This window comes from Nerophis ophidion, linkage group LG04 (assembly GCF_033978795.1).
Source record: "Nerophis ophidion isolate RoL-2023_Sa linkage group LG04, RoL_Noph_v1.0, whole genome shotgun sequence".
Lineage (NCBI taxonomy): Eukaryota > Metazoa > Chordata > Actinopteri > Syngnathiformes > Syngnathidae > Nerophis > Nerophis ophidion.
Genome location: NC_084614.1, coordinates 21,603,854 through 21,630,959, shown reverse-complemented (window position 1 = coordinate 21,630,959; position 27,106 = coordinate 21,603,854). Strand labels below are relative to the sequence as shown.

General features: G+C 38.6%; 1 protein-coding gene and 1 long non-coding RNA gene across 2 annotated transcripts; one reads left to right on the top strand and one right to left on the bottom strand.

The window, feature by feature from the left end:
• Nucleotides 1–870: 870 nt before the first annotated feature.
• On the bottom strand, nt 871–26,756 carry LOC133551096 (neuronal acetylcholine receptor subunit alpha-7-like). The gene is made up of 10 exons (XM_061897428.1): nt 26,689–26,756; nt 20,236–20,375; nt 20,112–20,156; nt 19,495–19,604; nt 18,666–18,745; nt 13,148–13,315; nt 12,879–13,073; nt 8,240–8,326; nt 7,252–7,361; nt 871–5,223 (listed from the first exon to the last, which is right to left on the bottom strand). Exons 1-10 carry the CDS (start codon nt 26,738–26,740, stop codon nt 4,549–4,551), a joined length of 1,662 nt encoding a protein of 553 aa, XP_061753412.1. The 5' UTR covers nt 26,741–26,756; the 3' UTR covers nt 871–4,548.
• LOC133551097 (uncharacterized) lies at nt 3,577–26,787 on the top strand. The gene is made up of 4 exons (XR_009806418.1): nt 3,577–5,509; nt 13,142–13,299; nt 26,402–26,592; nt 26,671–26,787. It is a non-coding gene; the product is annotated as an uncharacterized LOC133551097 (long non-coding RNA).
• Nucleotides 26,788–27,106: the final 319 nt, after the last annotated feature.

Below are 27,106 nucleotides of genomic sequence, written 5' to 3'. Positions count from 1 at the left end.
GCGCTCGGGAATCATTTATGGTGATTTAACCCCCAATTTCCAACCCTTGATGCTGAGTGCCAAGCAGGGAGGCAATGGTCCCATTTTTTTAAAGTCTTTGGTATGACTCGGCCGGGGTTTGAACTCCCAACCTACCGATCTCAGGGCGGACACTCTAACCACTAGGCCACTGAGTAGTTTTTCCTTTCTTTTTTGTTACAGTCATCAAAAAACGGTGGCTTTTGCACATGACATTACATAGAAAAAATGGGATATTGCATTTTTAAACTAGTAAGTAGCGCCATAAAAACGTTTTGTTAAGTACCGTGGTTTTTTGCAACCTGTTTCTTCCAGCATGGCTTAGTTTGGAATACAATATGTGTCTTGTACTAAAACTAGAAGGCTCCTGCACTCAAACACATATATATATATACATTTTTTTTTTAATATAACTTTTCTTGGACAAAATATTGCAATATCCACCTCATATGTAGACTGTAGTTGTTTGCGTGTGTTTTTATTTATTTTACGTTTTGTTTTTCACTGCTTTCAGGAGGTGGATGCACGTGTCCACGTTAAGGTTTGAAGAACATCATTTTCATCCTCTTCACACACACACAGACACACACACTCCTTTTATTCCATATGAGTGAACACCGTAACTCTGCCTGTCCGCACTTTGCTGACGCTGCACTTTTTCTTTTTTTTTCAGAAGAGAAAGCCAAGCTATAAATACAACTCATGACACACATTTGTCACTGCACAAAATTGTCATTTTCTGTTTATTCCTCAATGTGTATTGTGATGATGGAGTACCCCGACCTTTCCTTTGATGGTCCCCGATAGCCCCCCTCCCTACTGTGTCAACCCCTCCATCATAAATCCCACAGATTACCCTGTATGCCCCCCTCACACTTTCCACCGCTGACCTCTTCACACATCTCTTCTTTTCTGAACAACTGATCAATTAAGGCCATGTCAGCTATTTTCTTTCCCATCTTCCCTCGCCCTTTATGAAGCAGGTCGTATTAGGTTTGACAAGAGAATACTTTTATTTCAGGATGAGTAATGTTGTGGGTGTCGAGAGATTAAAGAAATACTCAGGAACTGCAGGATCTTGTCCACTCTAATGATACACCCGCACGTGAAACCAAAATTCTGATCCAATACAAGAGCTCTATCAAATATTACGCCTATAAATGTCATAGACTTCATGGTCATGAACCGTACAGGATAGGATCGCAATAATTGTCCATTTGGGACTAGCAAAAGGGGTGAAAAAATGTAGCACACCATGTTTGTTAAGCAAAAGATTCAATTTGTGTCTCAAGCCGCAAAAGGAAATAATTTTGTCTGGAAAATAATGTAAAATGGAGAGACCATAGTTACATCTATGGGCGAGACCTTAATATTTTGAAATCTGGGAGACGAGCAAAAGTTCTGGAAAAAAGGGGAAAATATTGTCCATGTTTGTGTTTTTGTTGGTTCGTTAGCATGCCACTTCACGGTTAGTTAGTAAGATGCATGGTCATAACCTTTTTAGTTCTGAGAAGAATGATCCATTTGTTATTCTAAATGCAAAAGGGAAAATGTGTGTTGTATTTTGTTATCATGTTACGTCCTGGTTCATGGAACATACTGTAAGATGGCGATACTGTACGATTCTGGGGCAGGAGGGAAGGTTCCATTTGAGACCCTCAGCAAAAAGAGACTTTAAAAAATGTTTTACGTTAAAAAGACAGGCAGCAAAGTTATCAAAATGTTATCGTGAATATTATGATGCGTTTTACACCAAATTACAGAAAATTAAAAATAATACCACTGTTATTTTTACAGTACATTTGTGACGACCAAGCTGCAAGTTTCTTATTTATTATGCGTTCTTTGTTTTTACAGTGCATTACTGTAAGTGGAATAACAGTTAATTTTTTGGTAAAAAATCTGGCAACCTAGCTACCTTTTGTTTTTTTTTTACCATAAAATATTTTTTCCAAAGTGTGACATTGCCAATTATAATTGTTTTTGTTTGTTTGTCCCATGTTGCATCTGACCACAGAACTTTCCTTCAGGAGGTTTTATCTTTGTCCATGTGATGTCAGATGAAACAAAAATTGAGCTGTTTGGCCACAATACCCCGCAATATGTTTGGAGGAGAAAAGGCGAAGTCTTTAATCCCAGGCACACCACACCTATAGTCAAGCATGGTGGAGGTAGTACTAAGCTCTGGGCTTGGTTTGCTGCCAATGGAACTTGTGCTTTAAATGGGAAAATGAAAAAGGAGGATTACCTCCAAAAAGAAACAGGTACGTGTCAGAAAACCAACAAATTTAGCTGAACTGCACCCATTTTGTCAAGAGGAGTGGTTAAATTCAACCAGAAGCTTGCCAGAATCTTGTGGATGGCTACCAAAATCCCCTTTATGCACTGAAACTTGCCAAGGGACATGTAACCAAATATTAACATTGCTGTATACTTATGACCCAGCAGATTTGGTCACATTTTCAGTAGACTCAAAATAAACTCATAAAAGAACCAAACTAAATGAAAGTTTTTTGTGACCAACAAGTATGTGCTCCAATCCCTTCGTCACAAAAAAATAAGAGTTGCAGAAAGTATTGGAAACTCAAGACAGCCATGACATTATGTTCATGTACATTTTATGATAAAGAACTGGTAACTCAGTTTCCAGATTTTTTTTTTATCTTAAAGGTACAAACCCCGTTTCCATATGAGTTGGGAAATTGTGTTAGATGTAAATATAAACGGAATACAATGATTTGCAAATAATTTTCAACCCATATTCAGTTGAATATGCTACAAAGACAACATATTTGATGTTCAAACTGATAAACTTTTTTTTTTTTGTGCAAATAATCATTAACTTTAGAATTTGATGCCAGCAACACGTGACAAAGAAGTTGGGAAAGGTGGCAATAAATACTGATAAAGTTGAGGAATGCTTATCAAACACTTTTTTGGAACATCCCACATGTGTGCAGGCTAATTGGGAACAGGTGGGTGCCATGATTGGGTATAAAAGAAGCTTCCATGAAATGCTAAGTCATTCACAAACAAGGATGGGGCGAGAGTCACTAATTTGTAAGCAAATTGTCGAACAGTTTTAGAACATCATTTCTCAACGAGCTATTGCAAGGAATTTAGGGATTTTACCATCTACAGTCCGTAAAATCATCAAAAGGTTCAGAGAATCTGGAGAAATCACTGCACGTAAGGTATGATATTACGGACCTTTGATCCCTCAGGCGGTATTGCACCAAAAACCGACATCAGTGTGTAAAGGATATCACCACATGGGCTGAGGAACGCTTCATAAAACCACTGTCAGTAACTACAGTTGGTCGCTACATCTGTAAGTGCAAGTTAAAAAGCTACTATGCAAAGCGAAAACCATTTATCAACAACACTGAGGAACGCCGCCGGCTTCGCTGGGCCCGAGCGCATCTAAGATGGACTGATGCAAAGTGTTCTGTGTTCTGAAGAGTCCACATTTCAAATTATATTTGGAAACTGTGGACACCATGTCCAAATTTGAATATGGGTTGAAAAGGATTTGCAAATCATTGTATTCCGTTTATATTTACATCTAACACAATTTCCCAACTCATATAGAAATGGGGTTTGTATGATGCTTGGGGAAATCGTCTATTTGTGACTCAAAAAGTCAAAAGTTTTAAATGTGTTTTCGGCTATCTTGCCACTTCTGGGTTTATGGAAAATACAGTACTATCAGATGGTGCAATTGTAACATTCCTAAATATGTTAGCTAGTCCGCGCAAGCTAACATTATGCTACAGCTCTTGTATTAGATGTAATTAGTTTATTGTGATTATTTTAAGCCCTCTCTCAGAAGATCTCCTTTAGACACTAATTAGCAAAGGAGCATTGTGCCACGAGCAGGAAATCTTTGTAATATTGATTTTGTTGCCTGTGTTCATTGACGAGCGAGGGAGAGAGACGAGTCTGCTTCCTTTGTGGGATTCTACGTCTTGAATGACACTCATGAGCTAGCTTTTAATAAGATGTTGCTTTTTTGTATCGATTGTGTAGCTTTACCGCCCATTTAGGTTCTGCATCTGCATGCAGCTCCATTTCATTTTGGAGATCGCCAGTATGAGCTAACTAAGAGATAATAAGACCTTTGGAAATGCAAAATAGCCAGAGTCATCTTTTCACAGCCGATTATGTCGCACTTTAAAGATGATGGGAGGACTTTTCAATTTGACAGCCATTAGACGTGCGGGATTGAATAATAGACAAGCACCTTTGTCTCTTCCTGTGTTCTTTATCTTCCCTCATCTGCATGTGCTTGTCTTGTTCTCCTCCATCTTAACTGTATTGGAGTCTTTCCTTCCTCCCGTCAAGCTCCCAGGTGTGGACTTTCTTCTTGTAGGAAGTCCCGGCTGGCTTTTCTATCCCCGACTCAAAGTTTGGATTGACATTTCACCACACATCAAATAACGCTTCAGTCACTAAATCCACATTTTCCTGCAGTCTTTCGTCCGCAGGAAAATGTGTCTCTCTGGATCCCGCTTGATACTTCAAGAGCGTTCAGATAAAGTCCTTGGAAACCGCGTCCGCAAAGTTGGGCGCCGACATGAGGATGGAGATGGTGCAAATGATGTTGAAGACGCTGAACGCCACCAAGCACAGGCGGTCGATTACGGCGCCCGCAAACTTCCACTGGTCGGCCACGCACTCTGCTTCGTCCTGCTCCTTGAAGCGGTCCGCCAAGTAGCGCACCTCCTCCAGGACGGCCTGAAGTAAAGGGTCCCCGTGACCTGCGGCCTGACCCACAGCGTTGCCAAACCCCCCGCCGCTGGAGACAATGCTGGGGCATCCTACCACGTCCAAGTTGGGGCTTGGGGAGCTGCACAGGTGAGGCGGCAGATGCGGTGGCGGACTTCGCGGTCCTGAGGGGGCGTTGATACTCCTCTGGGGGGCGTCTACGAGCACTGAGGGTTCCTCCATCGGCTGGAAGCCCATGTAAAGAAGATTCCCGTTGTTGGCGCTGGATTGGAGGTGCCCCGCGTGTAGAGGGGCGAGGTTCTGAGGGTGCAGCGGGTGCAGGGCGGGGTCGCCGTGGTTCGGGATGCTGCCGCTGTGGGAGCCTGAGGAACAGCGACGTAGATGGGGGGCGCACTGGGGCCTCTCGGGTTTCTCCGCTTCGCCAGGACGCTTCATCCGCAGGAACCACGCCACCCACTGGAGCAGGACCAGCTTCACCTGTGGAAACAGAACGCCAACAGTGCACTCCAGTCACCTGCAGGTCACTTTTTTTTTACATTACCTCAGCCAAAGTACAAATCTTAGGAACACAAGTGAGACAATGTGACTTTTACAGTAGAATGAAGTTGCTGGGCGCTGCTTCCAAATGCAAATGAAGCAATTTTTATGTTGCCTATACTGCCACACTTATGTATCACCTTGTCTTGTTGCTTCACATCTAGGTGTCCCCTGCAAAGGCAGAAAGATGCTTCACTGAAGGTGGGCGGTCACTGCGCTGCTGCAGGTAAGAGACATCTTTGTCTTTTGTTCACAACCGTTAGCTTGTAAGACATCAGAACTGGATGTAGTGAGGATGTGTTTGCACTGGGTTCAACCTGGGGACTGCATTTTCTCATGTTCCAAGTGGGAGACTTATTAAAGACAAACTAAGCAAAAATATATCTATATTCAATAGCTTATGTCATCTTATTAGATCTAATAACTTTTATTTATTGTGCAATTTGCATTCCAGAGCACATAATTGTGTAAAAGATTGGGAACCTGTGTGCATGAAAATAGTAAATTGAGCATTAAATGTCACTAATGTAACGAGACTAGAAATTGATCAATTATTGGCCAGGATGTTATCAGTATCAGCTTTTTTTTATTTTTTTATCAGTATCCGTCGTCTTTTTTTTTTAATCATTACAATTACAACAGAACTATATCGTTAGACACATTATATGCACATATAATACCATTATTTAGTATTTAATAAAAAAAGAACAAATAATAACCACTGTTCAAGCACCAGCCTGTTTGCCCTGCATGAGAAAAGTTTTCTTTGCTGGAGCCCAATTTTTACTTTACTTTTATTGTCAATAACTTTCCCCAAATATGTTTTGATATTTGACAGGGTATTTATTTAAGTTCTTATGAGAAATCTTCTCGACCGCGGCGCTCAGGCAGTCACTCACACACACACACACACACACACGCTCTTGGAGTGCTGGTCGCCTACATCACGTCTCCTCTGCTTACCTGTCAAACTTCCAATGTTTTGCAGAGAAATCCATTTTTGTCTTTTCCTAGCATCTTCGTGGTCCTGTTTTGTTTGTTTTCGCGACTGCAGCGATGGAGTCGCTTGGCAAGCCCCGTCCACAACACTCAGAGTGTGGGCTCATTGAAGTTTTTTGTTCCGTGATTCGATAAGATTACAACGCTAAAGAGACTGATGGACATAAGGACAACTGAAAAAATATCACTGCCAAAAATCCAAACTTAGTGTAAATATCATGACAAATAAGATACTTATTATTTAAGTAGAGAACAGCAGGCAGCAGCTCACATATTCTCATACTTTCTGTAACATCCAGGAAGAGAAGATGTCAGCCAGCTTGAAAAATGTCTCACTTCCAGGCTACATAAAGAAGCCCAGAAATGTTTTTATTTGAATGTTAGCAATATTTTAGGGTTCTTCCCGAGGAAACCTTACAGTGTAATACATTTTCACAGGTTTTTTTACTTTATTATTTATTTTTTTTCTAGTCCTTCGCTATCAATATCCTCAGCCACGAATCTTTCATCCTCGCTCAAATTAATGGGGAAATTGTCGTTTTCTCGGTCCGAATGGCTCTTTTTGCTGGAGTCTCCCATTATAAACAATGTGGGGATGTGAGGAGCCCTCACACGGGTGACGTCATCGTCTACGACTTCCGGTACAGGCAAGGCTTTTTTTTTAGCGACCAAAAGTTGCGAACTTTATCGTCAATTTTCTCTATTAAATCCTTTCAGCAAAAATATGGCAATATCTCGAAATGATCAAGTATGACATATAAAATGGACCCGCTATCCCCGTTTGAATAAGAAAATCTCATTTCAGTAAGCCTTGAAGCCCCAAGTTTCTTGCCAAAGAATAAAAAGTGATGCAGTGAGTCTTAAAGGCATCCTCCCACTTTAAATAGCAGCATGGCAGACTGACAGCGCATCACTTGATGAGTCACTGCAGAGGCAAAGAGAGAACATAAATAAATGAAAACGTCTCACCCATTTTGGCATGTTTCCTCCATTGGGGTCATGGTGATGGTACTGCAGGACCACCACCGTCGCAATGACCGACATGCCAACGATAATCATTATGCTGGCAAAGTACTGACCTATAGAGGCGGAAAACACACAACTTTACTAGTCAATACATCAAATGACTTATTGCCACTTTGATGTGTCATTTTAGGCAGTAAAGGATGTTAATTGAGTCTCATATTGTCGTTGTGTGCTCAGTATAAATATGAATTAATATGAAATACAGCCAGAGGCCATAATGAAAAATACCAATACGACACTTGAGGCCAGTATAATTCTAACTCACTTAAATCCTTGCAGTAATCAGCGGACAACCAGACGGGGGAAGGGGGAGGGCGAGCGGGACATAAAATCAAAGTGATGCGATAGAATGAAAAATGCTTACCATGCAACATTCTATTACTGTACTTCCATCCAGCAAATACTGTGCTGTGGAAACCCATTAAAACCGTACTAAAACTTAAACACAGGCAGAATTAACTATGCACTTTCTTTGGCTTTCTGGGACTTCTCCTCTAAAACTTCTTCCAAAAAACATTCAAGTCCGCTGCTAGCATTAGTTTGTTAGCGTACTGGCTCATACTCAGTTATAAAACATTTTATTGTACCGATATTAACGATCGTTGGTTAAATTAGGGAAAGAAAAATGTAAACATGAATCATAGCGAAGCAATTGGTTAGCTAATCTTTACACTTGCATGGCCCTCTAACGCCGGAGTGGATCAATTCCATACAATTTGATGCATGGATCACTACTTTGAGTATATTGTAATATTGTAATCTACTTATTGTTACACTTGCAAGGCTGTCATAGTTCAAATGTGGCAGTCGGTACAGGTTTTATAATGGCGACAGCTTGACACTGGAACAGACCATTTCTATTTCTGTGGCAAGGAGTGTTGAAATCCAAACAAATCAACAGCAAGTTTAATTTAAAGGGGGAAACCCCTACCTATTAGCGGGACAGAGTCAGATGTAGCCGGCATGATCTCAGCCACCAGCAGCATGAACACAGTCAGCGACAGCAAGACAGTAATCCCTTTAAAAAGGTGAAAGAAAAAAGCATACGTTAGTTTCCCGCCAGAGTGATGGCACCTTGCATTTACGAGCAAAGGTTTTTTTTTTTTCTTCTGATGAACGGCCACCTTGAAGAAGCACCCAGCTAAGGCTCATACACTAAATTGCTTTTTGACGTAGTGTAATGCTTTGAGCGAGAGGCAGAGGCGGCCATTTATTTCGTCCAAACATCTCCTGCACACACACTCTTTAAAAAAAGTGCTTCATTGGCATAACTATCCTCATGTAAAGACGCTGAAGTAAACAAGCAGGGAGATTAAATTAATGCCTTTTAATGTTATTAATAACACAGCAGACCGGATAAAGCAGAGGATTAATTAAATGGACAATCTTTTTTTTTTAAGGCTTTTTAATCTGAAGAGGTGCCCTTGCCCTCTCCTTTGTCAAGCCGGTGACAGTGTGTTCCTGGTGGGCGGGGCCTAATCAATTCACTAGCCTTAATGACATCAATAGGTTCATTGGCTTTGTATGTAAGTCGTGTAGGTCATGGCATACACAAACAGTGGCATTTCTAATATAGCTCTTCTAAAATTTACAAAAACAATATTCGAACAATAACTAGTATTAGTAGCTGCCGTTAAAATAAAATACTTGTATTATATGAGCAAAATGTTTAATTCCTGATATTATACACAGTGGGGCAAAAAAGTATTTCGTCAGCCACCGATTGTGCAAGTTCTCCCACTTAAAATGAAGACAGAGGTCTGTAATTTTCATCATAGGTACACTCAACTGTGAAAGACAGAATGTGAAAAAAAATCCAGGAATTCACATTGTAGGAATTTTAAAGAATTTATTTGTAAATTATGGTGGAAAATAAGTATTTGGTCAACCATTCAAAGCTCTCACTGATGGAAGGAGGTTTTGGCTCAAAATCTCACAATACATGACCCCATTCATTCTTTCCTTAACACGGATCAATCGTCCTGTCGCCTTAGCAGAAAAACAGCCCCAAAGCATGATGTTTCCACCCCCATGCTTCACAGTAGGTGTGGTGTTCTTGGGATGCAACTCAGTATTCTTCTTCCTCCAAACACGACGAGTTGAGTTTATACCAAAATGGATACATGGATGATACAGCAGAGCATTGGGAGAATGTCATGTGGTCAGATGAAATCAAAATAGAACTTTTTGGTATAAACTTAACTTGTCGTGTTTGGAGGAGGAATAATACTGAGTTGCATCCCAAGAACACCATACCTACTGTGAAGCATGGGGGTGGAAACATCATGCTTTGGGGCTGCTAAGGGGACAGGACGATTGATCCATGTTAAGGAAAGAATGAATGGGGCCATGTATCGTGAGATTTTGAGCCAAAACCTCCTTCCATCAGTGAGCGCTTTGAATAGTTGACCAAATACTTGTTTTCCTCCATAATTTACAAATAAATTCTTAAAAAATCCTACAATGTGAATTTTTTTCACATTCTGTCTCACACAGTTGAAGTGTACCAATGATGAAAATTACAGACCTCTGTCATCATTTTAAGTGGGAGAACTTGCACAATCGGTGGCTGACTAAATACTTTTTTGCCCCACTGTATTCATTGTCTGTACTTAAATCAAAGTTAAACATATATGTATTTTTTTGTTGATTTTATATTTTGTTTTTAAAGTATATAACATTTTATGTTAAACAGACCAAAGTGCTTCCAAGAAATAATTGCTTCATATAAAAGGCATGAATAAATCATTGATTACATGCTACCTCTAAGTGTTGCTAATACCAACCGCTTAGGCAACAAGGAGGATTTTTTAAAACCACTTAATTACTCATTTAAGCACTTGTCTGTCATCAGATCACTCCTAACATGTCACACTTGTAATTGTGCTCCAATTTTACCTCCTCTTCCTCCGCCGCCTTGCCTCCATTTCTTCTCACACTCCCTTTCCTCTTCCTCTTCTCCTTCCTCATCCTGTAATCTCCTCTCAGCTCCTCTCCCTTTTTCATCCCCTCGTCTCAATTTTTTGTGCCGCTTTTCATTTGAGTCTTCAATTTGAGGGTTTTAGGATCATATAACTGCATATTTGCACCACAGAGGAAGGGGGGTGCGAGAGAGAGTGTCCCAGTTGGAGATTTTATGTGCACATCAAAAAGATACCACCACCCCTCCAAAAATATCTTGTTGCTGACTCCTTAAGTTCTCTGCTGTTAATTTTTTTGTGGGGGTTTGTGTCTACTCTTGCATGTGTGCAGCGCTACTAGAGAATTTAATTGCAAATTAAACAAAAAGTATAATACATTCAAACTATTGCACTATACTTGCATGCAATTTTAAGCATTAATGCGACTGTTGCGCAATATTTTGTTTATTATTAGCGCAATTGTGCCTCACAGCGGAGCCCAAACTTTCGCCAAGTCTAAATAGTCCTAATGTGGACCAACACCATCATTGATAATCACCTCTTGCCTGTGCCTAAATCTGATCATTAAGATATATGCCTTATTAATTTTGGGTGTCCCGTGAAAACTTTTTCCCTTTCGATAGAATACCGATCATTGGCTGAACCGATATTAATTTGCACTAATCATTTATTTGTTTTATTTAATATATTTGTATTATTTTAAAGCGCAGGATGTTAGAAAGAGCTAGGTTAAATTGAATTAGTCAAACAGAGATTAATGGTAGGTATGAAAAACACTAACAAATGTATTATCAGCTATTCGAAATGGACTTATGTTTGGCTGACCATACGTCCTCTTTGCCCCGGACATGTCCTCTTTTGTGTCCGGGGTGTCCAGGTGGGTTTTTAATAAATGCCTCAATTGTCCGGCATTTTGAATTAGGGTTGCGTGTATTGTCAATGTACGTCCAGGGTTAAGTTACCGTATATATATTACTCGAGTTGGTGAATTCTAGCTGTAAATATTGTAGCGGCTGGCTACGGGTGTTAGCCAATGGCTTTGGCTGAGGGGCGGGACTTCCGGGGAAGTTATGGAAGTGACACTGTTGACAGAAAGTGTTTGTTCGAGTTTTACCGGGAAAAGGAAATAGACGCACATTGGAGCTGCTGAGTGACCTAAATACATCTTGTGCAATAAATACAAGACAAACTAAGAAGTCTGTGAGCTTACATATTATTACAATTATTATTATTATTATTATTATAATTATTATTATTGCATTATTTATGTGTATATTATATACGAGAGGTTATTTTGAATATTGCTACCTCTGTACTTTTTGTAAAACTGTGAATGTTACATAATATAAGTGTGACTTATTTTGTTATACTGTCAACAGAGGAAAAAAATGCTTTATTTAAATAAATATGTTATTTATAAAGCAAGTTCGAGTATCATTGGCAAATTTTCACCTAGTCCCGGCCTTGGCGTGCTGCCCGCCTTCGCACGCATATATGTGTCCTCTTTTTGGGATTTCAGAACATGGTCAGCCTAACTTATCTTGTCTTTGAAAAAGTTTAAGTACAGTGATGATAGATTTTTGGTGACACGTAGTCGCCAAAATATTTCATGAATCATGATGTATGTATGTATGTATGATTAGATGCAGACACGTTTGTTACTAGATACTTTCTCATACACTTCTGCCTTGGAAACATTGTATCGGCAAGTAATGAGCATTTAGTTATTTGATACTTGTTTATGTTGACAAGTGTCATGTTTTAGACTGCAATATTGTTTGATTAAGGACATGCATGTCTGTCTTGTGTGCTTAGCTGTTGAGTGGCTGCTAGCTCCTAGTAGCCTAGAGCCTACCATGTTTCCCTTTTTTAAACCACTCCACTAAAATAATTTGGAGGATCTCTATATCAGTGATTCTCAAACTCTGGTACCTGTCCCGCGAGTGGTATGCAGGCTCCGTCTGGTGGTACACCAAAGAGTCATTTGATTAAAGTAGTGTTTTATTTTCCTGTATTTAAACACTGTGTTACTGTGCATACGTTTTGTAATGTTACAGTTGCCAGTTATATTAAATATTATGAAATAAAACCGATGCCTTGTTTTTAATGAATACCTAGGCCCACTATGCTACTCTACTTAATGTTGGTCATTATGGTGGTCATTGGAAACCCAAGTTTTTTATGAGTTTGAGAACCACTGATATCAATATTTACTGCCTCCTTGCACAAGTAAACACGCTGCAGGATTGCTTTTATCAAACATTTTAGATGTGAGTCAGTATCATCTGATAATAGTTTCTTTGCCAATATTGGATATCAGTATCCGTTTAGGATATAGTAATTGAGAATTCTATGTAAAATTAAAAATATGATACATAGTAATCAAAGTATTGGACATATAAAATACTTATATAGAGAATATATATTTTTGATTGTGAAGAAAACATTCCCCACAATGGGAACAAATAAAAAAATGTTTCCAGTTATTAATAAATAGAGTCAGTAGACCAAAGTTCTTCCAAGACATAATTGCCTCATATATATATTTTTTGCTTTTTATTATTTATCTATAAACATTTCTTGGAAAGTTAGTTATTTTTCTTTGCAATTCTTCATTTTTCCACTGTCCATCCATCCATCTTGGCTTACCCAGTGAGATCTTTTCTCCAGAGTCAGCAGGTAGTACAAAGATGAGTAGGGTCATTGAAGAGAGGAGCATGCAGGGGATGAGAAGGTTGAGGGCATAGTACAGAGTTCTCCGCCTTATGGTCACGATAAAGGTCACATCCGGATAGGGCTCCTTACAACACTCGTAGAATACCTCGTTCCGAGTGCCAGGCACTCCTGAAATAATTTGATTCATGAGGAAAAACTTCACAACAGAACCATGTGCCCGGTTCCTCTGTTAACAGGCTCACCTATGAGGTCCCACTCCCCGTTGGACATGTAGCCCGACACGTCCGCGTCGTTCATCTGGAGATCGAGCAGCCAGCCGTCGTACGTCCACGAACCGAACTTGAGCACACACTTCTGGATGTCGAAGGGGAACCATCGAACGTCCACGTTGCAGGTGCTCATGAAAATGCCTGCAGAGAGATGTTGAATAGGTGATCCATTGAGTGGACTTAACAAAATGCTGAAGACTTGGTAAATGCTGCCATAGCCTTAAAGGGGACCTATTCTGCAAAACCAACTTTTCTTACCTATTGGTACCTCTGTTTGTGTATTTTGGATCTGCACACGTCCTAAAAAAATTTAAATCAAACCAAGGAGGCATGGCGGAGAGATTTATAAAACAATCTTGCCTTCCTTCAAGGGATCCATGGCCGTAACTACCATTGATGACACCGAGGTCATGCCCTCTGTATTTTTTTAAGTGACAAAAAAGAATATTATATTACTGACGCAAAATGTACTTTGTGTAGGACATCATCCGTGCTGTACTGTACTGCGCTTGTACAGCACTATGCGAACATCGTCTCGCGATATACGATCTTTGGTCATGCACTGCCGGCTGCAACGTAACACAATCACATCCACTTTTACTATAAACGACATCCGATCAGAAATGTGCTGTCAACATAACATCAACAATAAATTAAACTGACATTACAATGTATTAAATCCATAAACTGCTATAAAAACTGGTAAAATTGCGTAGCGTGCGAGTTATTTTGATGTAGTGAAATCCCATATTTTTTTTAACCAATTTTCAGGAGATTTTCCATATTTTGTAATGCAAAAATGTTAATGTTCCTCTTAGACACAAAGGTGTTTGTGAAATCCCCTGATCTTTTTGGAGCTAAATGAACCACAATAATAGCACCACAAAAACCTAGTCCGACATTTCCGAAAAAAAATATCTTAAACAACTTAAAGCCATGTCCAGCTGTTTACTGACGTATAATTTTCATGCTTAGCACAATATTACTGAAAATTACTATCAGCTCCAAATATCGGTTATCGGACACATTGACTACTAATAATCGGTATCAACCCTGAAAAAACATATCGGTCGATCGCTACTTTGTTCATACTGCCTCCAGTATTTGCGCCTAAACAATGGTTATTTTCGTTTTGTTCCGGAGGACACCACGTCCTCTGTTTCCAAATTAAATTTGAAATGTGGACTCATCAGTCCACAGAACACTTTTCCACTTTGCATCAGTCCATCTTAGATAAGCTCGGGCCCAGCAAAACCAGTGGCGTTCCTGGGTGTTGTTGATAAATGGGTTTTGCTTTGCATAGCAGAGTTTTAACCTGCACTTACAGATGTAGCAACCAACTGTAATTACTGACAGTGGTTTTCTGAAGTGTTCCTGAGCCCATGTAGTGATATCCTTTACACACTGATGTCGGTTTTTGATGCAGTACCGCCTGAGGGATCAAAGGTCCGTAATATCATCGCTTACGTGCAGTGATTTCTCCAGATTCTCTGAGCCTTTTGATGATTTTACGGACCGTAGATGGTAAAATCCCTAAATTCCTTGTAATAGCTCATTGAAAAATGTTGTTCTAAAACTGTTTGACAATTTGCTTACAAATTGGTGACCCTCGCCTCATTCTTGTTTGTGAATTACTTATCATTTCATGGAAGCTGCTTTTATACCCAATCATGGCACCCACCTGTTCCCAATTAGCCTGCACACCTGTGGGAGGTTCCAAATAAGTGTTTGATGAGCATTCCTCAACTTTATCAGTATTTATTGTCACCTTTCCCAACTTCTTTGTCACATGTTGCTGGCATCAAATTCTACAGTTAATGATTATTTGCAAAAAAAAAAAATGTTTATCAGTTTGAACATCAAATATGTTGTCTTTGTAGCATCTTCAACTGAATATAGATTGAAAATTATTTGCAAATTATAGTATTCCGTTTTTATTTATATCGAACACAATTTCCCAACTCATATGGAAACGGGGTTTGTATTTGTCAGTAGACTCGCAATGGAAGCAGTACAAACTACAACAATGATGGCGGGAAGAAGACGCAGTCAAAGTGGAGCCACGTAAATAGGACAGCCCAAAAAAAGGCGCATCCTGCAGAGAGGTCAGAAAGCGGCTTGAAGATAGTCTGTAAAAGATAATCTATGCAACATTTTGACCAAATTAACCACCATTACATGTTATGTAGACCACTAGGAAGTGTTTTAAATTAAAAAAAAATCATCATATGACTCCTTTAATGGTCATTAGAGGAGATAAGTAAGACACTTGACATCCTCATGGATAACTGGATGGAGACGCCTTCAATCTTACTACCTGCATTGACTTTTGCAGCTCATTACATTATGCAGATGTACCGAATGTTGCATCCAGAGGGTGAATGTTCTGCCGGCGCATTGTTGGCAACTCCCGACGCGAAGATATATATCTTGTAACCTTGAGGCAAGACTCGCAAACGACACTCTCTTTCGCCATGCAGCTCAGGTCCCGAAATAAAACTCCATCATTCTAAAAAGCCTCTTTTTCAACGCAACGGCATTTTCAGGCCCGCCGTCTGGGATGAAGGTGTGTGCTCGCAAATGTCGCCTGATTTAGATGGAATCGTGCTTCAAAGAACAACTTTGGAAACAGGAAGAACTCAAAGAAACGATAGATTCAACCTGTTTCCTTGATGACATTGTGCTCCATTAGACTTTTGGCTTTGGCAACTGCAGCCAAGTTTGCATGGTGAAGATGCTTTCTAAGACATATATTAATATGGTACAGCATGCGCTCATTTTATTATACACAACCAAGCATCAGCTCCTCTCTCATCTAATTGGCCCCGATCATAATCACAGCAGCATGAAGCTGTATTTACATTGAGCAGCAGCAGCCTAATAATTAACATGGCAGAAGCTGATAGTCTTCTCTGCCTGCAATGCACACGTTTTACTTCAGAGCGCTTCAACGCCACCATGTCGCAAAAACCGCCAGGGGACAAATTGTCAGTGCGCTCTAATCTGCCATGCAAAGACTCAACGTTTTGAAATCACAGGATGAACGGAGTGGAGTTAAGGCTATTTATAGGTGTTACTCTCTGCGAGGGCAATCTCCATGTCAACAGTGGCGCTGTTTTTATGGCCATGAAATATTAACCTTGGTGTGTACATGCAGGGAGACATGCAAGGAATGCTAAATGGCGAGCACTAGCGCACTGGGAAGATAAAAGACGGAGTGATGGGGAAGGAGAGGATGGATGTATATATTATGGCCACTGTGATAGGGAAATATATGCGACAACAAGTCATACTGTGACAAGACTAGAATTGGAATACTGTAAAAAAATGTCAAACTCTCTCAGGAATTAAAAAAGTTTAAATAAAGCTGTGAAAGTAAAACAAATGAAGTTGCTCCTTTGCAAGAAAAAAGTTAAGATTGTGTGAAAAAGTGGTAATGTTTCAAGAAAGAGACCAAGACAACATTCTCAAGAAAAATATTTTTGTAATATTACAATAAAAGGCAGTAATATAAGTAGAAAAATTGTAATTTTCCAAAATTTAAGTCTTAAAAGAGTCCTAGGGAGAAAATAGCTGTAACATTACGACAAGAATGCATAGTAATATAAGAAACACAACAAGTTGTTGCATCACAATGTAAAGGGGTTATGTTAGAAGAATAATTTATAGCAGAAATCAAAAAAATGTTGCTTTATTGTAGTTATCGTGCTAAAGTAAAATAAAATGGTTGTAATGTTACGAGAAAAAAATCATTAAAAAGGTGTAAGAAAAATTGAGAGAAAAAAGTCCTAATTCAAGTATAGTGAGAAACAGAGGTTGTAATATTACAATAAAAAAGTTGCGACGTTTTAAGAACGGTATTATATTAGTAAAAAAACATGTTGTAATATGACAGAAATAGTAAAGAACTGAATAAAATGTCACAACAGTGAAGTTATAATATTATAGTGTTGCTTATTTCAGCAAGACAATGCCAAGCCACGTGTTACAACAGCGTGGCTGCGTAGTAAAAGAGTGCGGGTACTTTCCTGGCCCGCCTGCAGTCCAGACCTGTCTCCCATCGAAAATGTGTGGCGCATTATGAAGCGTAAAATACGACAGCTGTTGAACGACTGAAGCTCTACATAAAACAAGAATGGAAAAGAATTCCACTTTCAAAGCTTCAACAATTAGTTTCCTTAGTTCCCAGACGTTTATTGAGTGTTGTTAAAAGAAAAGGTGATGTAACACAGTGGTGAACATGCCCTTTCCCAACTACTTTGGCATGTGTTGCAGCCCTGAAATTCTAAGTTAGTTATTTGCAGAAAAAATCAAGTTTATGAGTTTGAACATCAAATATCTTATCTTTGTAGTGCATTCAATTGAATATGGGTTGAAAAGGATTTGCAAATCATTGTATTCCGTTTATATTTACATCCAACACAATTCCCCAACTCATATGGAAACGGGGTTTGTGTGTGTGTATGTATATGTGTGTATATATATATATATATATATATATATATATATATATATATATATATATATATATATATATATATATATATATGTGTGTATATATATATATTTATAAACTTAGTTATAGTTAGATCCTGTTTTGACCAGGGAATTTTTGCTCTAAAAGGTTGGTGACTACTGATATAATATGTATGTAATACTAATGTATCTATAAAATAAGTTATAATGTTCCAAGAATACTATGAAAACGTCACAAAATCAAAATTTTATCACAACAATTAAAAGTTGGAATGTTACAAAAATAATGTTGTAGTTGTGAAGAAAATGGCTGTAATGTTAAGAGAAAAAAGTTGTGACGAAGTCTAAGGAAAATTTTTGAGTTATTATTAAGAAACAGAAGTCGTAATATTACAATAAAAAAGTCATAATGTTCTCAAAAATAATGTAATTATATAAGGAAGGAAACATGTCAAAAATGGGTTATAAGTACTGAAGAAAAAAGTAATAATATTACAACAAAGTTGTCATACTGTAATACGATAAAATAAAGATGTTTTGAGGAAAAACGCAGGAAATATTATCAAGAGAATTCAGAAAAAAGTTGTAACTAAAGTGTTCAGTAAATATAGAGGGGGAAAAAATATTGTACTATTACAAGAAAAAAATCGTAATCTTCTAACAATACCGTCATGATATTAGGAGGGAACAAACAACAAAAAAGGTAGTAATCGAAGTAAAAATTTGAAATGTCACGAGAATAAAGTCATTATTTTGACAGAAAAAAAAGTTGTATGGGTCCGAAAATATAACAAAACTTTACAAAAGTAAAATTTCATCACACAAAAAGTTGGATTGTCAAGAAAATAACCACATTTTATTGGTGCAACAAAGTTGTAATTTTACGCATATCAAATCATAATGTTAACTTAAACGTACACATTTATGCCCATAATATTACAGCTTTTTCATATCATATTGTAACGCGTAGTGGTTTCACTTCATGTCATTTGTTTTTTTGTTTTTTCTGACCCACCTGGAGGTAAATACTCAGCATAGCCACTGGAGTTGACCAGCACATTGGTCTTAAAGGTGGAGTCAAAGTCATCATCTGCACTGAAGAACCACAGGGCAGTCAGATGGAATAGTAGTTATAGATACAAAAATATGGATATAAACACCACTCATGTACAGTGGGGAAAAAAGTATTTAGTCAGCCACCGATTGCGCAAGTTCTCCCACCTAAAATGATGACAGAGGTCTGTCATTTTCATCATAGGTACACTTCAACTGCGAGAGACAGAATGTGAAAAAAAATCCAGGAATTCACATTGTAGGAATTTTAAAGAATTTATTTGTAAATTATGGTGGAAAATAAGTATTTGATCAACCATTCAAAGCACTTACTGATGGAAGGAGGTTTTGGCTCAAAATCTCACGATACATGGCCCCATTCATTCTTTCCTTAACACGGATCAATTGTCCTGTCCCCTTAGCAGAAAAACAGCCCCAAAGCATGATGTTTCCACCCCCATGCTTCACAGTAGGTATGGTGTTCTCAGGATGCAACTCAGTATTCTTTTTTTCTCCAAACACGACGAGTTGAGTTTATACCAAAAAGTTATATTTTAGTTTCATCTGACCACATGACATTCTCCCAATCCTCTGCTGTATCATCCATGTATCCATTTTGGTATAAACTCAACTCGTCGTGTTTGGAGGAAGAAGAATACTGAGTTGCATCCCAAGAACACCACACCTACTGTGAAGCATGGGGGTGGAAACATCGTCATTTTAAGTGGGAGAACTTGCACAATCGGTGGTTGACTAAATACCTTTTTGCCCCACTGTATGTGTTACATTACCTGTTGTACAGTAGAATATCTGGAGTCCAGATTTGGTCTGCTCTGAAGCGAAGGTTTTTAACTCCGGGATGTTCGCTCTGGTTCCACTGGAGATAGTGGTCAAACCAGCTCTTCACAACACACACACCACAGCATCATCAGTCATAGTTTCACCATCACTTCTTATTTGGGATCTTTTTGTTGTTGTTGTTGTTGTTGTTGTTGTTGTTGTTGAACAAAGTCCCGTTTAGTCTGCTGCCATCTACTGGAGTCTATATCCAGACTGTGTTTCAATTTGCCTTTGCATTCAAAAATAAATTCATAAATACAATAATAGTTTTGATTGATTTCAAAATACAAATATTTTTTTATAACTAATAAATTATATTTATAATTTAAGGAATTTGCATTTTCTTCATATAATATAAACTAAACATATAAAAAACAACCATACAAAGGTCACTCACTGTACACAACATTAGGTACACAATCTAATGAGGTCCAATCCCAAGCATTATTATTAAAAAAAGCTTTTTTGTTTATACTGCTCTGGTATTTGATTTCATTATATTGTGTACTTATAATGTTGTAGCCATTGAGAACTTTATTTGCTCCACAAACCTCTCAGGGGTGCTTACCATCCGTAGCCACATGTTTGAGGTGAGCACCTGGTTCTTTTCGTCCTGAAAAACATCATAAATCCAAGATGTTCTTAAGAGGCCCAAAGGAGGCGGAGGTGTCGGGGAGGGGCTGGTCACCTACCACATCCATAAGCTGTATCAAACTGAGCGAAAAGGTAACTGTCAGCGGGTGCGAGTCGTTGCCTACGGGTCTTTCCATGCGGTCGTAGTCTTTCAGGAGGGTCTTCAGCAGGCTCCTCTGGTGAGGACCCCCCGAGGACACTGTGGCACATGAAGAAATGTTCATATAATTTAGCGCTCGATAAAGTTCTGCTCGGGAAAAGAGGCAAGGAAGACTAGAGGGAACATTGGAAGTCAGCAGACAAAGTCTAATTAGTGGCAGTTGGAAACCTAATAGGATGCTATTGGCACTAATGAAGCTATAATTAGGTTGCTTTCAAACACTCCGAAGTAGCGCGCGTTCATTCTGGGCTAGATCTTCGTCTACTAATGGACTGAAAACTTCTGAAATTAACTCAATCAAGTTTGATTGATTGAAATTATGGTGCATTTATATAAAAATAACCATAATTTGTATCTAAATCAGGAAAAAGATATGTAATAAATACCATATTCTCTTATGTACTGTAGTAGCCAGGGGTAATTGTGTCCTCAACTGTTGAGACACTCGGCATTGATTAGTGGCCATATTTTTTTTCCCAATACCAGGACTTCCTATTTAAGGTCAATGTCAGCATTTATTTCTGGCGCTGCGTTTAGTACGGACCCTGTTTCTATATGATTTGGAAATAGTGTTAGATGTGAATATATAAACGGAATACAATGATTTGCTAATCCTTTTCAAACTATATTCAATTGAATGCTCTACAAAGTCAAGATATTTGATGTTCAAACTCATAAACTTTATTTTTTTTGCAATAATAATTAACTTAGAATTTCATGGCTGCAACATGTGCCAAAGTAGTTGGGAAAGGGCATGTTCACCACTGTGTTACATCACCTTTTCTTTTAACAACACTCAATAAACATATGGGAACTGAGGACACTAATTGTTGAAGCTTTGAAAGTGGAATTCTTTCCCATTCTTGTTTTATGTAGAGCTTCAGTCGTTCAACAGTCCGGAGTCTCCGCTGTCGTATTTTACGCTTCATAATGCGCCACACATTTTCAATGGGAGACAGGTCTGTACTGCAGGTGGGCCAGGAAAGTACCCACACTTTTTGTTTACGAAGCCACGCTGTTGTAACACATGCTGAATGTGGCTTGGCATTGTCTTGCTGAAATAAGCAGGGGCATCCATGAAAAAGACGGCGCTTAGATGGCAGCATATGTTGTTCCAAAACCTGTATGTACCTTTCAGCATTAATGGTGCCTTCACAGATGTGTAATTTACCCATGCATTGGGCACTAATGCACCCCCATACCATCACAGATGCTGGCTTTTGAACTTTGCTTTGATAACAGTCTGGATGGTTTGCTTCCCCTTTGGTCCGGATGACACGATGTCGAATATTTCCAAAAACAATTTGAAATGTGGACTCGTCAGACCACAGAACACTTTTCCACTTTGCATCAGTCCATCTTAGATGATCTGGGGCCCAGAGAAGCCGGCGGCGTTTCTGGATGTTGCTGATAAATGGCTTTCGCTTTGCATAGTAGAGATTTAACTTGCATTTACAGATGTAGCGACAAACTGTAAATGGTAAATGGTTGTATTTGTATAGCACTTTTCTACCACTGTATTTAGTGACAGTGGTTTTCTGAAGTGTTCCTGAGCCCATGTGGTGGGACGGCGTGGCGCAGTGGAAGAGTGGCCGTGCGCAACCCGGGGGTCCCTGGTTCAAATCCCACCTAGTACCAACTTCGTCACGTCCGTTGTGTCCTGAGCAAGACACTTCACCCTTGCTCCTGATGGGTGCTGGTTGGCGCCTTGCATGGCAGCTCCCTCCATCAGTGTGTGAATGTGTGTGTGAATGGGTAAATGTGGAAGTAGTGTCAAAGCGCTTTGAGTACCTTGAAGGTAGAAAAGCGCTATACAAGTACAACCCATTTATCATTTATTTAGTTATCCTTTCTAGATTGATGTTGGTTTTTCATACAGTGCCGTCTGAGGGATCGAAGGTCACGGTCATTCAATGTTGGTTTCCGGCCATGTCGCTTACGTGGAGTGATTTCTCCAGATTCTCTGAACCTTTTGATGATATTATGGACCGTAGATGTTGAAATCCTTAAATTTCTTGCAATTGCACTTTGAGAAACGTTGTTCTTAAACTGTTTGACTATTTGCTCACGCAGTTGTGGACAAAGGGGTGTACCTCGCTCCATCCTTTCTTGCGGAAGACTAAGCATTTTTGGTTAAGCTGTTTTTATACCCAACCATGGCACCCACCTGTTCCCAAATAGCCTGCACACCTGTGGGATGTTCCAAATAAGTGTTTGATGAGCATTCCTCAACTTATCAGTATTTATTGCCACCTTTTCCAACTTATTTTTCACGTGTTGCTGGCATCAAATTCTTAAGTTAATGATAATTTGCACAAAAAAAAATGTTTATTAGTTTGAACATCAAATATGTTGTCTTTGTAGCATATTCAACTGAATATGGGTGGAAAATGATTTGCAAATCATTGTATTCCGTTTATATTTACATCTAACACAATTTCTCCAACTCATATGGAAACGGGGTTTGTAGAACAGTGGCAACTTTTTTAAGAATGTAAATTAGACTGCTATATCTTTGGTATAAATGTAATAATACCAAATTAATTGACAAGAATTTTGATGAGAGGTGCATCCTTCAGTAAAGTGGAGGCACTCTTGAAGGAAATGTGGTTTAGTGAAATACATAATACTGATTACACATTTTCATTTTATTTGATAATTAATTAATACAATTTTTTATAAAAATTCTGATGTGGTGCGGTGTTTTGTACCACACTGGCCAGTATTTGAGGAAATACTGAACAGTATTTTGAAAAATCTACAAATTATATTGATGCATTATTTATATAAATATAATGATTACATGTGTATATGTTTTAAATCAGGAGTTAATATTCTAAGTTATAGAATAATTATGATGAGGTGTGGCGTTTTGTAGCGCACTGGCCATTATTTGAGGAAATACTGTACAGTATTTTGAAAAATTGATACATTGTTTATTTAATTGTAATGATTAAACATGTATATGTTTTAAATTAGGAGTTAACATTTTCAGTTGTAGAATAATTATGATGAGGTGCGGCGTTTTGTAGCGCGCCAGCTGCTATGTGAGGAAATACTGTACAGTATTTAATCTACAGATTATATGGATATACTAGGTATATAAATACAATTACACATATATATGTTTTAAATCAGAAGTTAATATTCTAAGTTAAATAATAATTATGATGAGGTGTGGTGTTGAGTAGAGCAGAGGCCACTAAGGAAATAGTGGAAAAATATATATTACCAGTATACTTAATTTTTTTAAATATATTGATTATTCATTTAGATTTTATTTACATTTAGTTTTAGGAAGGTAGAATAAGAATGTTTTAAATGTGTAAAAAAAAAAAAAAAGTGCCTCTTACAATGTACAGATATTTTGATGAAGTGTGGCGTGTACACTATACAAATTACTGTAAAACCTACAACAAGCAATAGTTAAATAGCAACTGTAAAACACCGTGAAATTAAAAATCGTGTAGCACAGTAGTAAATGCAGTGGACTCCTGCAAACCAAGAAGCAGTAGATAACCTGAATCTGTTTGGTTATAATTCGTACAAAACACATGACTTTACTGTGAAAATAATGAAAAATTGTACAATGCATTTGCAAATACTGTAATGTCATAAGCATAGAAATGTTTACTATAATATTCTGTGTAAATCAAATATTTTGCAGATAGTGCATTTAAATTTACATCCATCCATCAATCCATATACTACCCTTATTCCCTTTGGGGTCGCTGGTGCCTATCTCAGCTACAGTCGGGCGGAAGGCGGGGTACACCCTGGACAAGTCGCCAGCTCATCGCAGGGCCAACACAGATAGACAGACGACATTCACACTCACATTCACACACTAGGGCCAATTTAGTGTTGCCAATCAACCTATCCCTAGGTGCATGTCTTTGGATGTGGGAGGTAAGAACCCGGAGTACCCGGAGGGAACCCATGCAGTCAAGGGGAGAACATGCAAACTTCACACAGAAAGATCCCGAGCCCGGGATTGAACCCAGGACTACTCAGGACCTTCGTATTGTGAGGCAGATGCACTAACCCCTCTTCCACCGTGCTGCCTGTGCTTAAATTTACAGCATACCTGAATTGTTTCAAGGTTTGTGTTAAACCATTAGTTTAGTTAACTTTTGGCTTCTTGTATTTTTGTGGCAAATGGTTTCAGACATTGAGGGTTTATGTCTATGTGTTTCATTGCAAACTGCATCGAAATGAACCACGCTGTCTAAGTGTGTTTGAAGCTGGTTGGAAGCAGCTATTTAACAGATACAGAGAATTTAAGGCTAATTTTTAATAGCTCCTTTGAAGGAACATGTTGTGGAAGGTTATGTGTGTTGTCCAGTGAAAAGGTTGGACAAATACATTCATATTAAAATAGTCATGTACCGCTCACGTCTTGGAAACACAGGCATTTTGCAGATACTAGATTTAGTAGCAGAGTGGTGAGCGCTCGTGCCTCAATGTGAGGAGGTCCTGGGTTTGACTCCCAGGCGAGGGGTCTTTCTGTGTGCAGTTTGCATGTTTTCTCCAGGTACTCCGGACATGCACTTGGGGATAGGCTGATTGGCAACACTAAAATTGACCCTAATTTGTTTTAGGGTGAATTCCTGGCAACCAAAGCTGCCAGTATTTTACCATAGATTTAAAAAAATTTAAACATTTATATCATTTTTTTCCATCGTAATTCACCGTAAGCAAAAAAAGTTAAATATGAAATTAACAGACTCAACATCAGCATATTGTTATGTCCTATACATTGTGACTGTATTTTTTACGGTGAATTCCTGGCAACCACAGCTGCCGGTATTTTACCCTACATTTTGTTGTTTTTTTACAGCGTAGTAAAGAGCATGCCATTATTTGAGGAAATATGATACGGTGGAAAAAATGATCATATAATACATTATTTATATAAATGTGTTTATTATACATATACATGTTTTTAAACAGATTTTAGCATATGAAAATGTACAAGAATGATGATTATGTGTGGCGTGGAGGCCGCTATAAGAGGAAGAATAAGAAACGTGAGTTATACTGACATATCTTTTTTTAATAATGATTACAAATATAGTTGTTTTTTTTTCTAAATCAGGCATCAACATTTGAGGTTGATGTGGTGAAGCATGTAGTAGTATTTGAGGAAATATGGTATAGTGGAGAAAAAAAATTACATATGAGATTATTACAAATGTTGTAAGATAAGTGTTATTAGCATTCTAAGTTTTACAAAAAATATGATGAGATATGGCATGGAGTAGAGTGGAGGCTACTATAAGAGGAAATACAATTTCTTTTTTTAATATAATGATTAGAAATGTTGATTTTTTTATTTTTAAATCAGGCATTGACATTGTAAATTTCCAAGAATTTTGTGGCATGTAGTAGAATGGAAGCCACTATTTGAGGAAAGACGGTGTAGTGAAAAAATGTAAATAATGAGTTATAATAATTATTATTATAATTATGAGTATGATGATTACAAATGTATATGTTTTAAAACAAATGTTAACATTTTTCAAACATGTACATCAGCTTTACAGGAATAATGAGGAAGTCTGGCAAGAGAAGAGAAAACTGGAGGAATTACAAGAAATATAAATTATACTGACATAATGAAATGTTTTTTTCTTTTTTACTTTCCCTTTAGCACTTTAAATTCAAAGGATTTGGCTGCTGTTTGTTGAAAAACTTTTCAAGAAATATGTATGTTGATGATGATGCCGTTTCATGCTTCCGCCTATAGCGTTATATAAGTTGCATTTAAAGTACAACGCATGAAAATGGCAAGCTTAAAGGCAAAGAACAAACATATCAATCAACATTACTTAACCTGAATAAGGAGACCATTTGCATCCAAGGTCCCTTTTGTTGCCAAGGTAACTGATACAACGTCCTATAATGTTAAGAGAAGGGATATACTGTATCTTGGGAAAGGGCTGCAAAATGAGGACTATTTTGAAAAATTCCAATAGTTGTGAACTTATCTTTACTTCAAGACATCAACAAACGTAAAAAAAAAAAGGCTATCAAGTTCATGCCTATGTGTCGTCTCTTGACAGAAGCTGCAGCAACACGTCCTACACACACACACACACACACACACATGCAAGATGGAATGGTGGCCATCCTTCCATGTGATTCAGTTGATCCCTCTGTTGTGAGACGTGTGCTTGTGAAAGGAACACCGCAAGATAGACGACATGCAAAGGCATCCCCAGATCTTCCGGGAGCGATGTCACCATGCAAACAGGTGTGACCCGCATCCTCACTTTTCCCTCTCTTGGATGCTCATTTCCCCCGTTAAAGAACACCGCTATCCTTTTTATAGAATTCTGTAGAAGCTCACCGTGTATCAACGCGGACAATCCTGAAAGGAGCAGAGCCGCCGAGTGCCACATCCTGCTGGGGAGAAGAGCGGGATGCTGGAGGACGAGGAAGAAGAGTGGCAGGCAAGCAGGAGGAGAGGTGTGGGGGGGCGGGCAGAGAGGGAGTCAGGAAGGAAGCTGCAGGAAATCCGCCGGTCTGCATCCACTTAGCATCAGGAGCGGATGCTGATGGAGTGAGAGAAGAGAGAGGCGACTCTTCCTTTTTTTCGACGTTATTTTTGCCGTCTGGCTCGGGAAGAAAATGACGGGCACGTCGTAAAACATGTCAGCAATGTGTGTGTGGGAAAAGGGGGTTCGGCGTCAGGGTTCAGGACGGCGTTTAATTGGTCAGGTCGTCATGAGCTGACCTTATTAAAGACACAAAATGGATGTCTATAC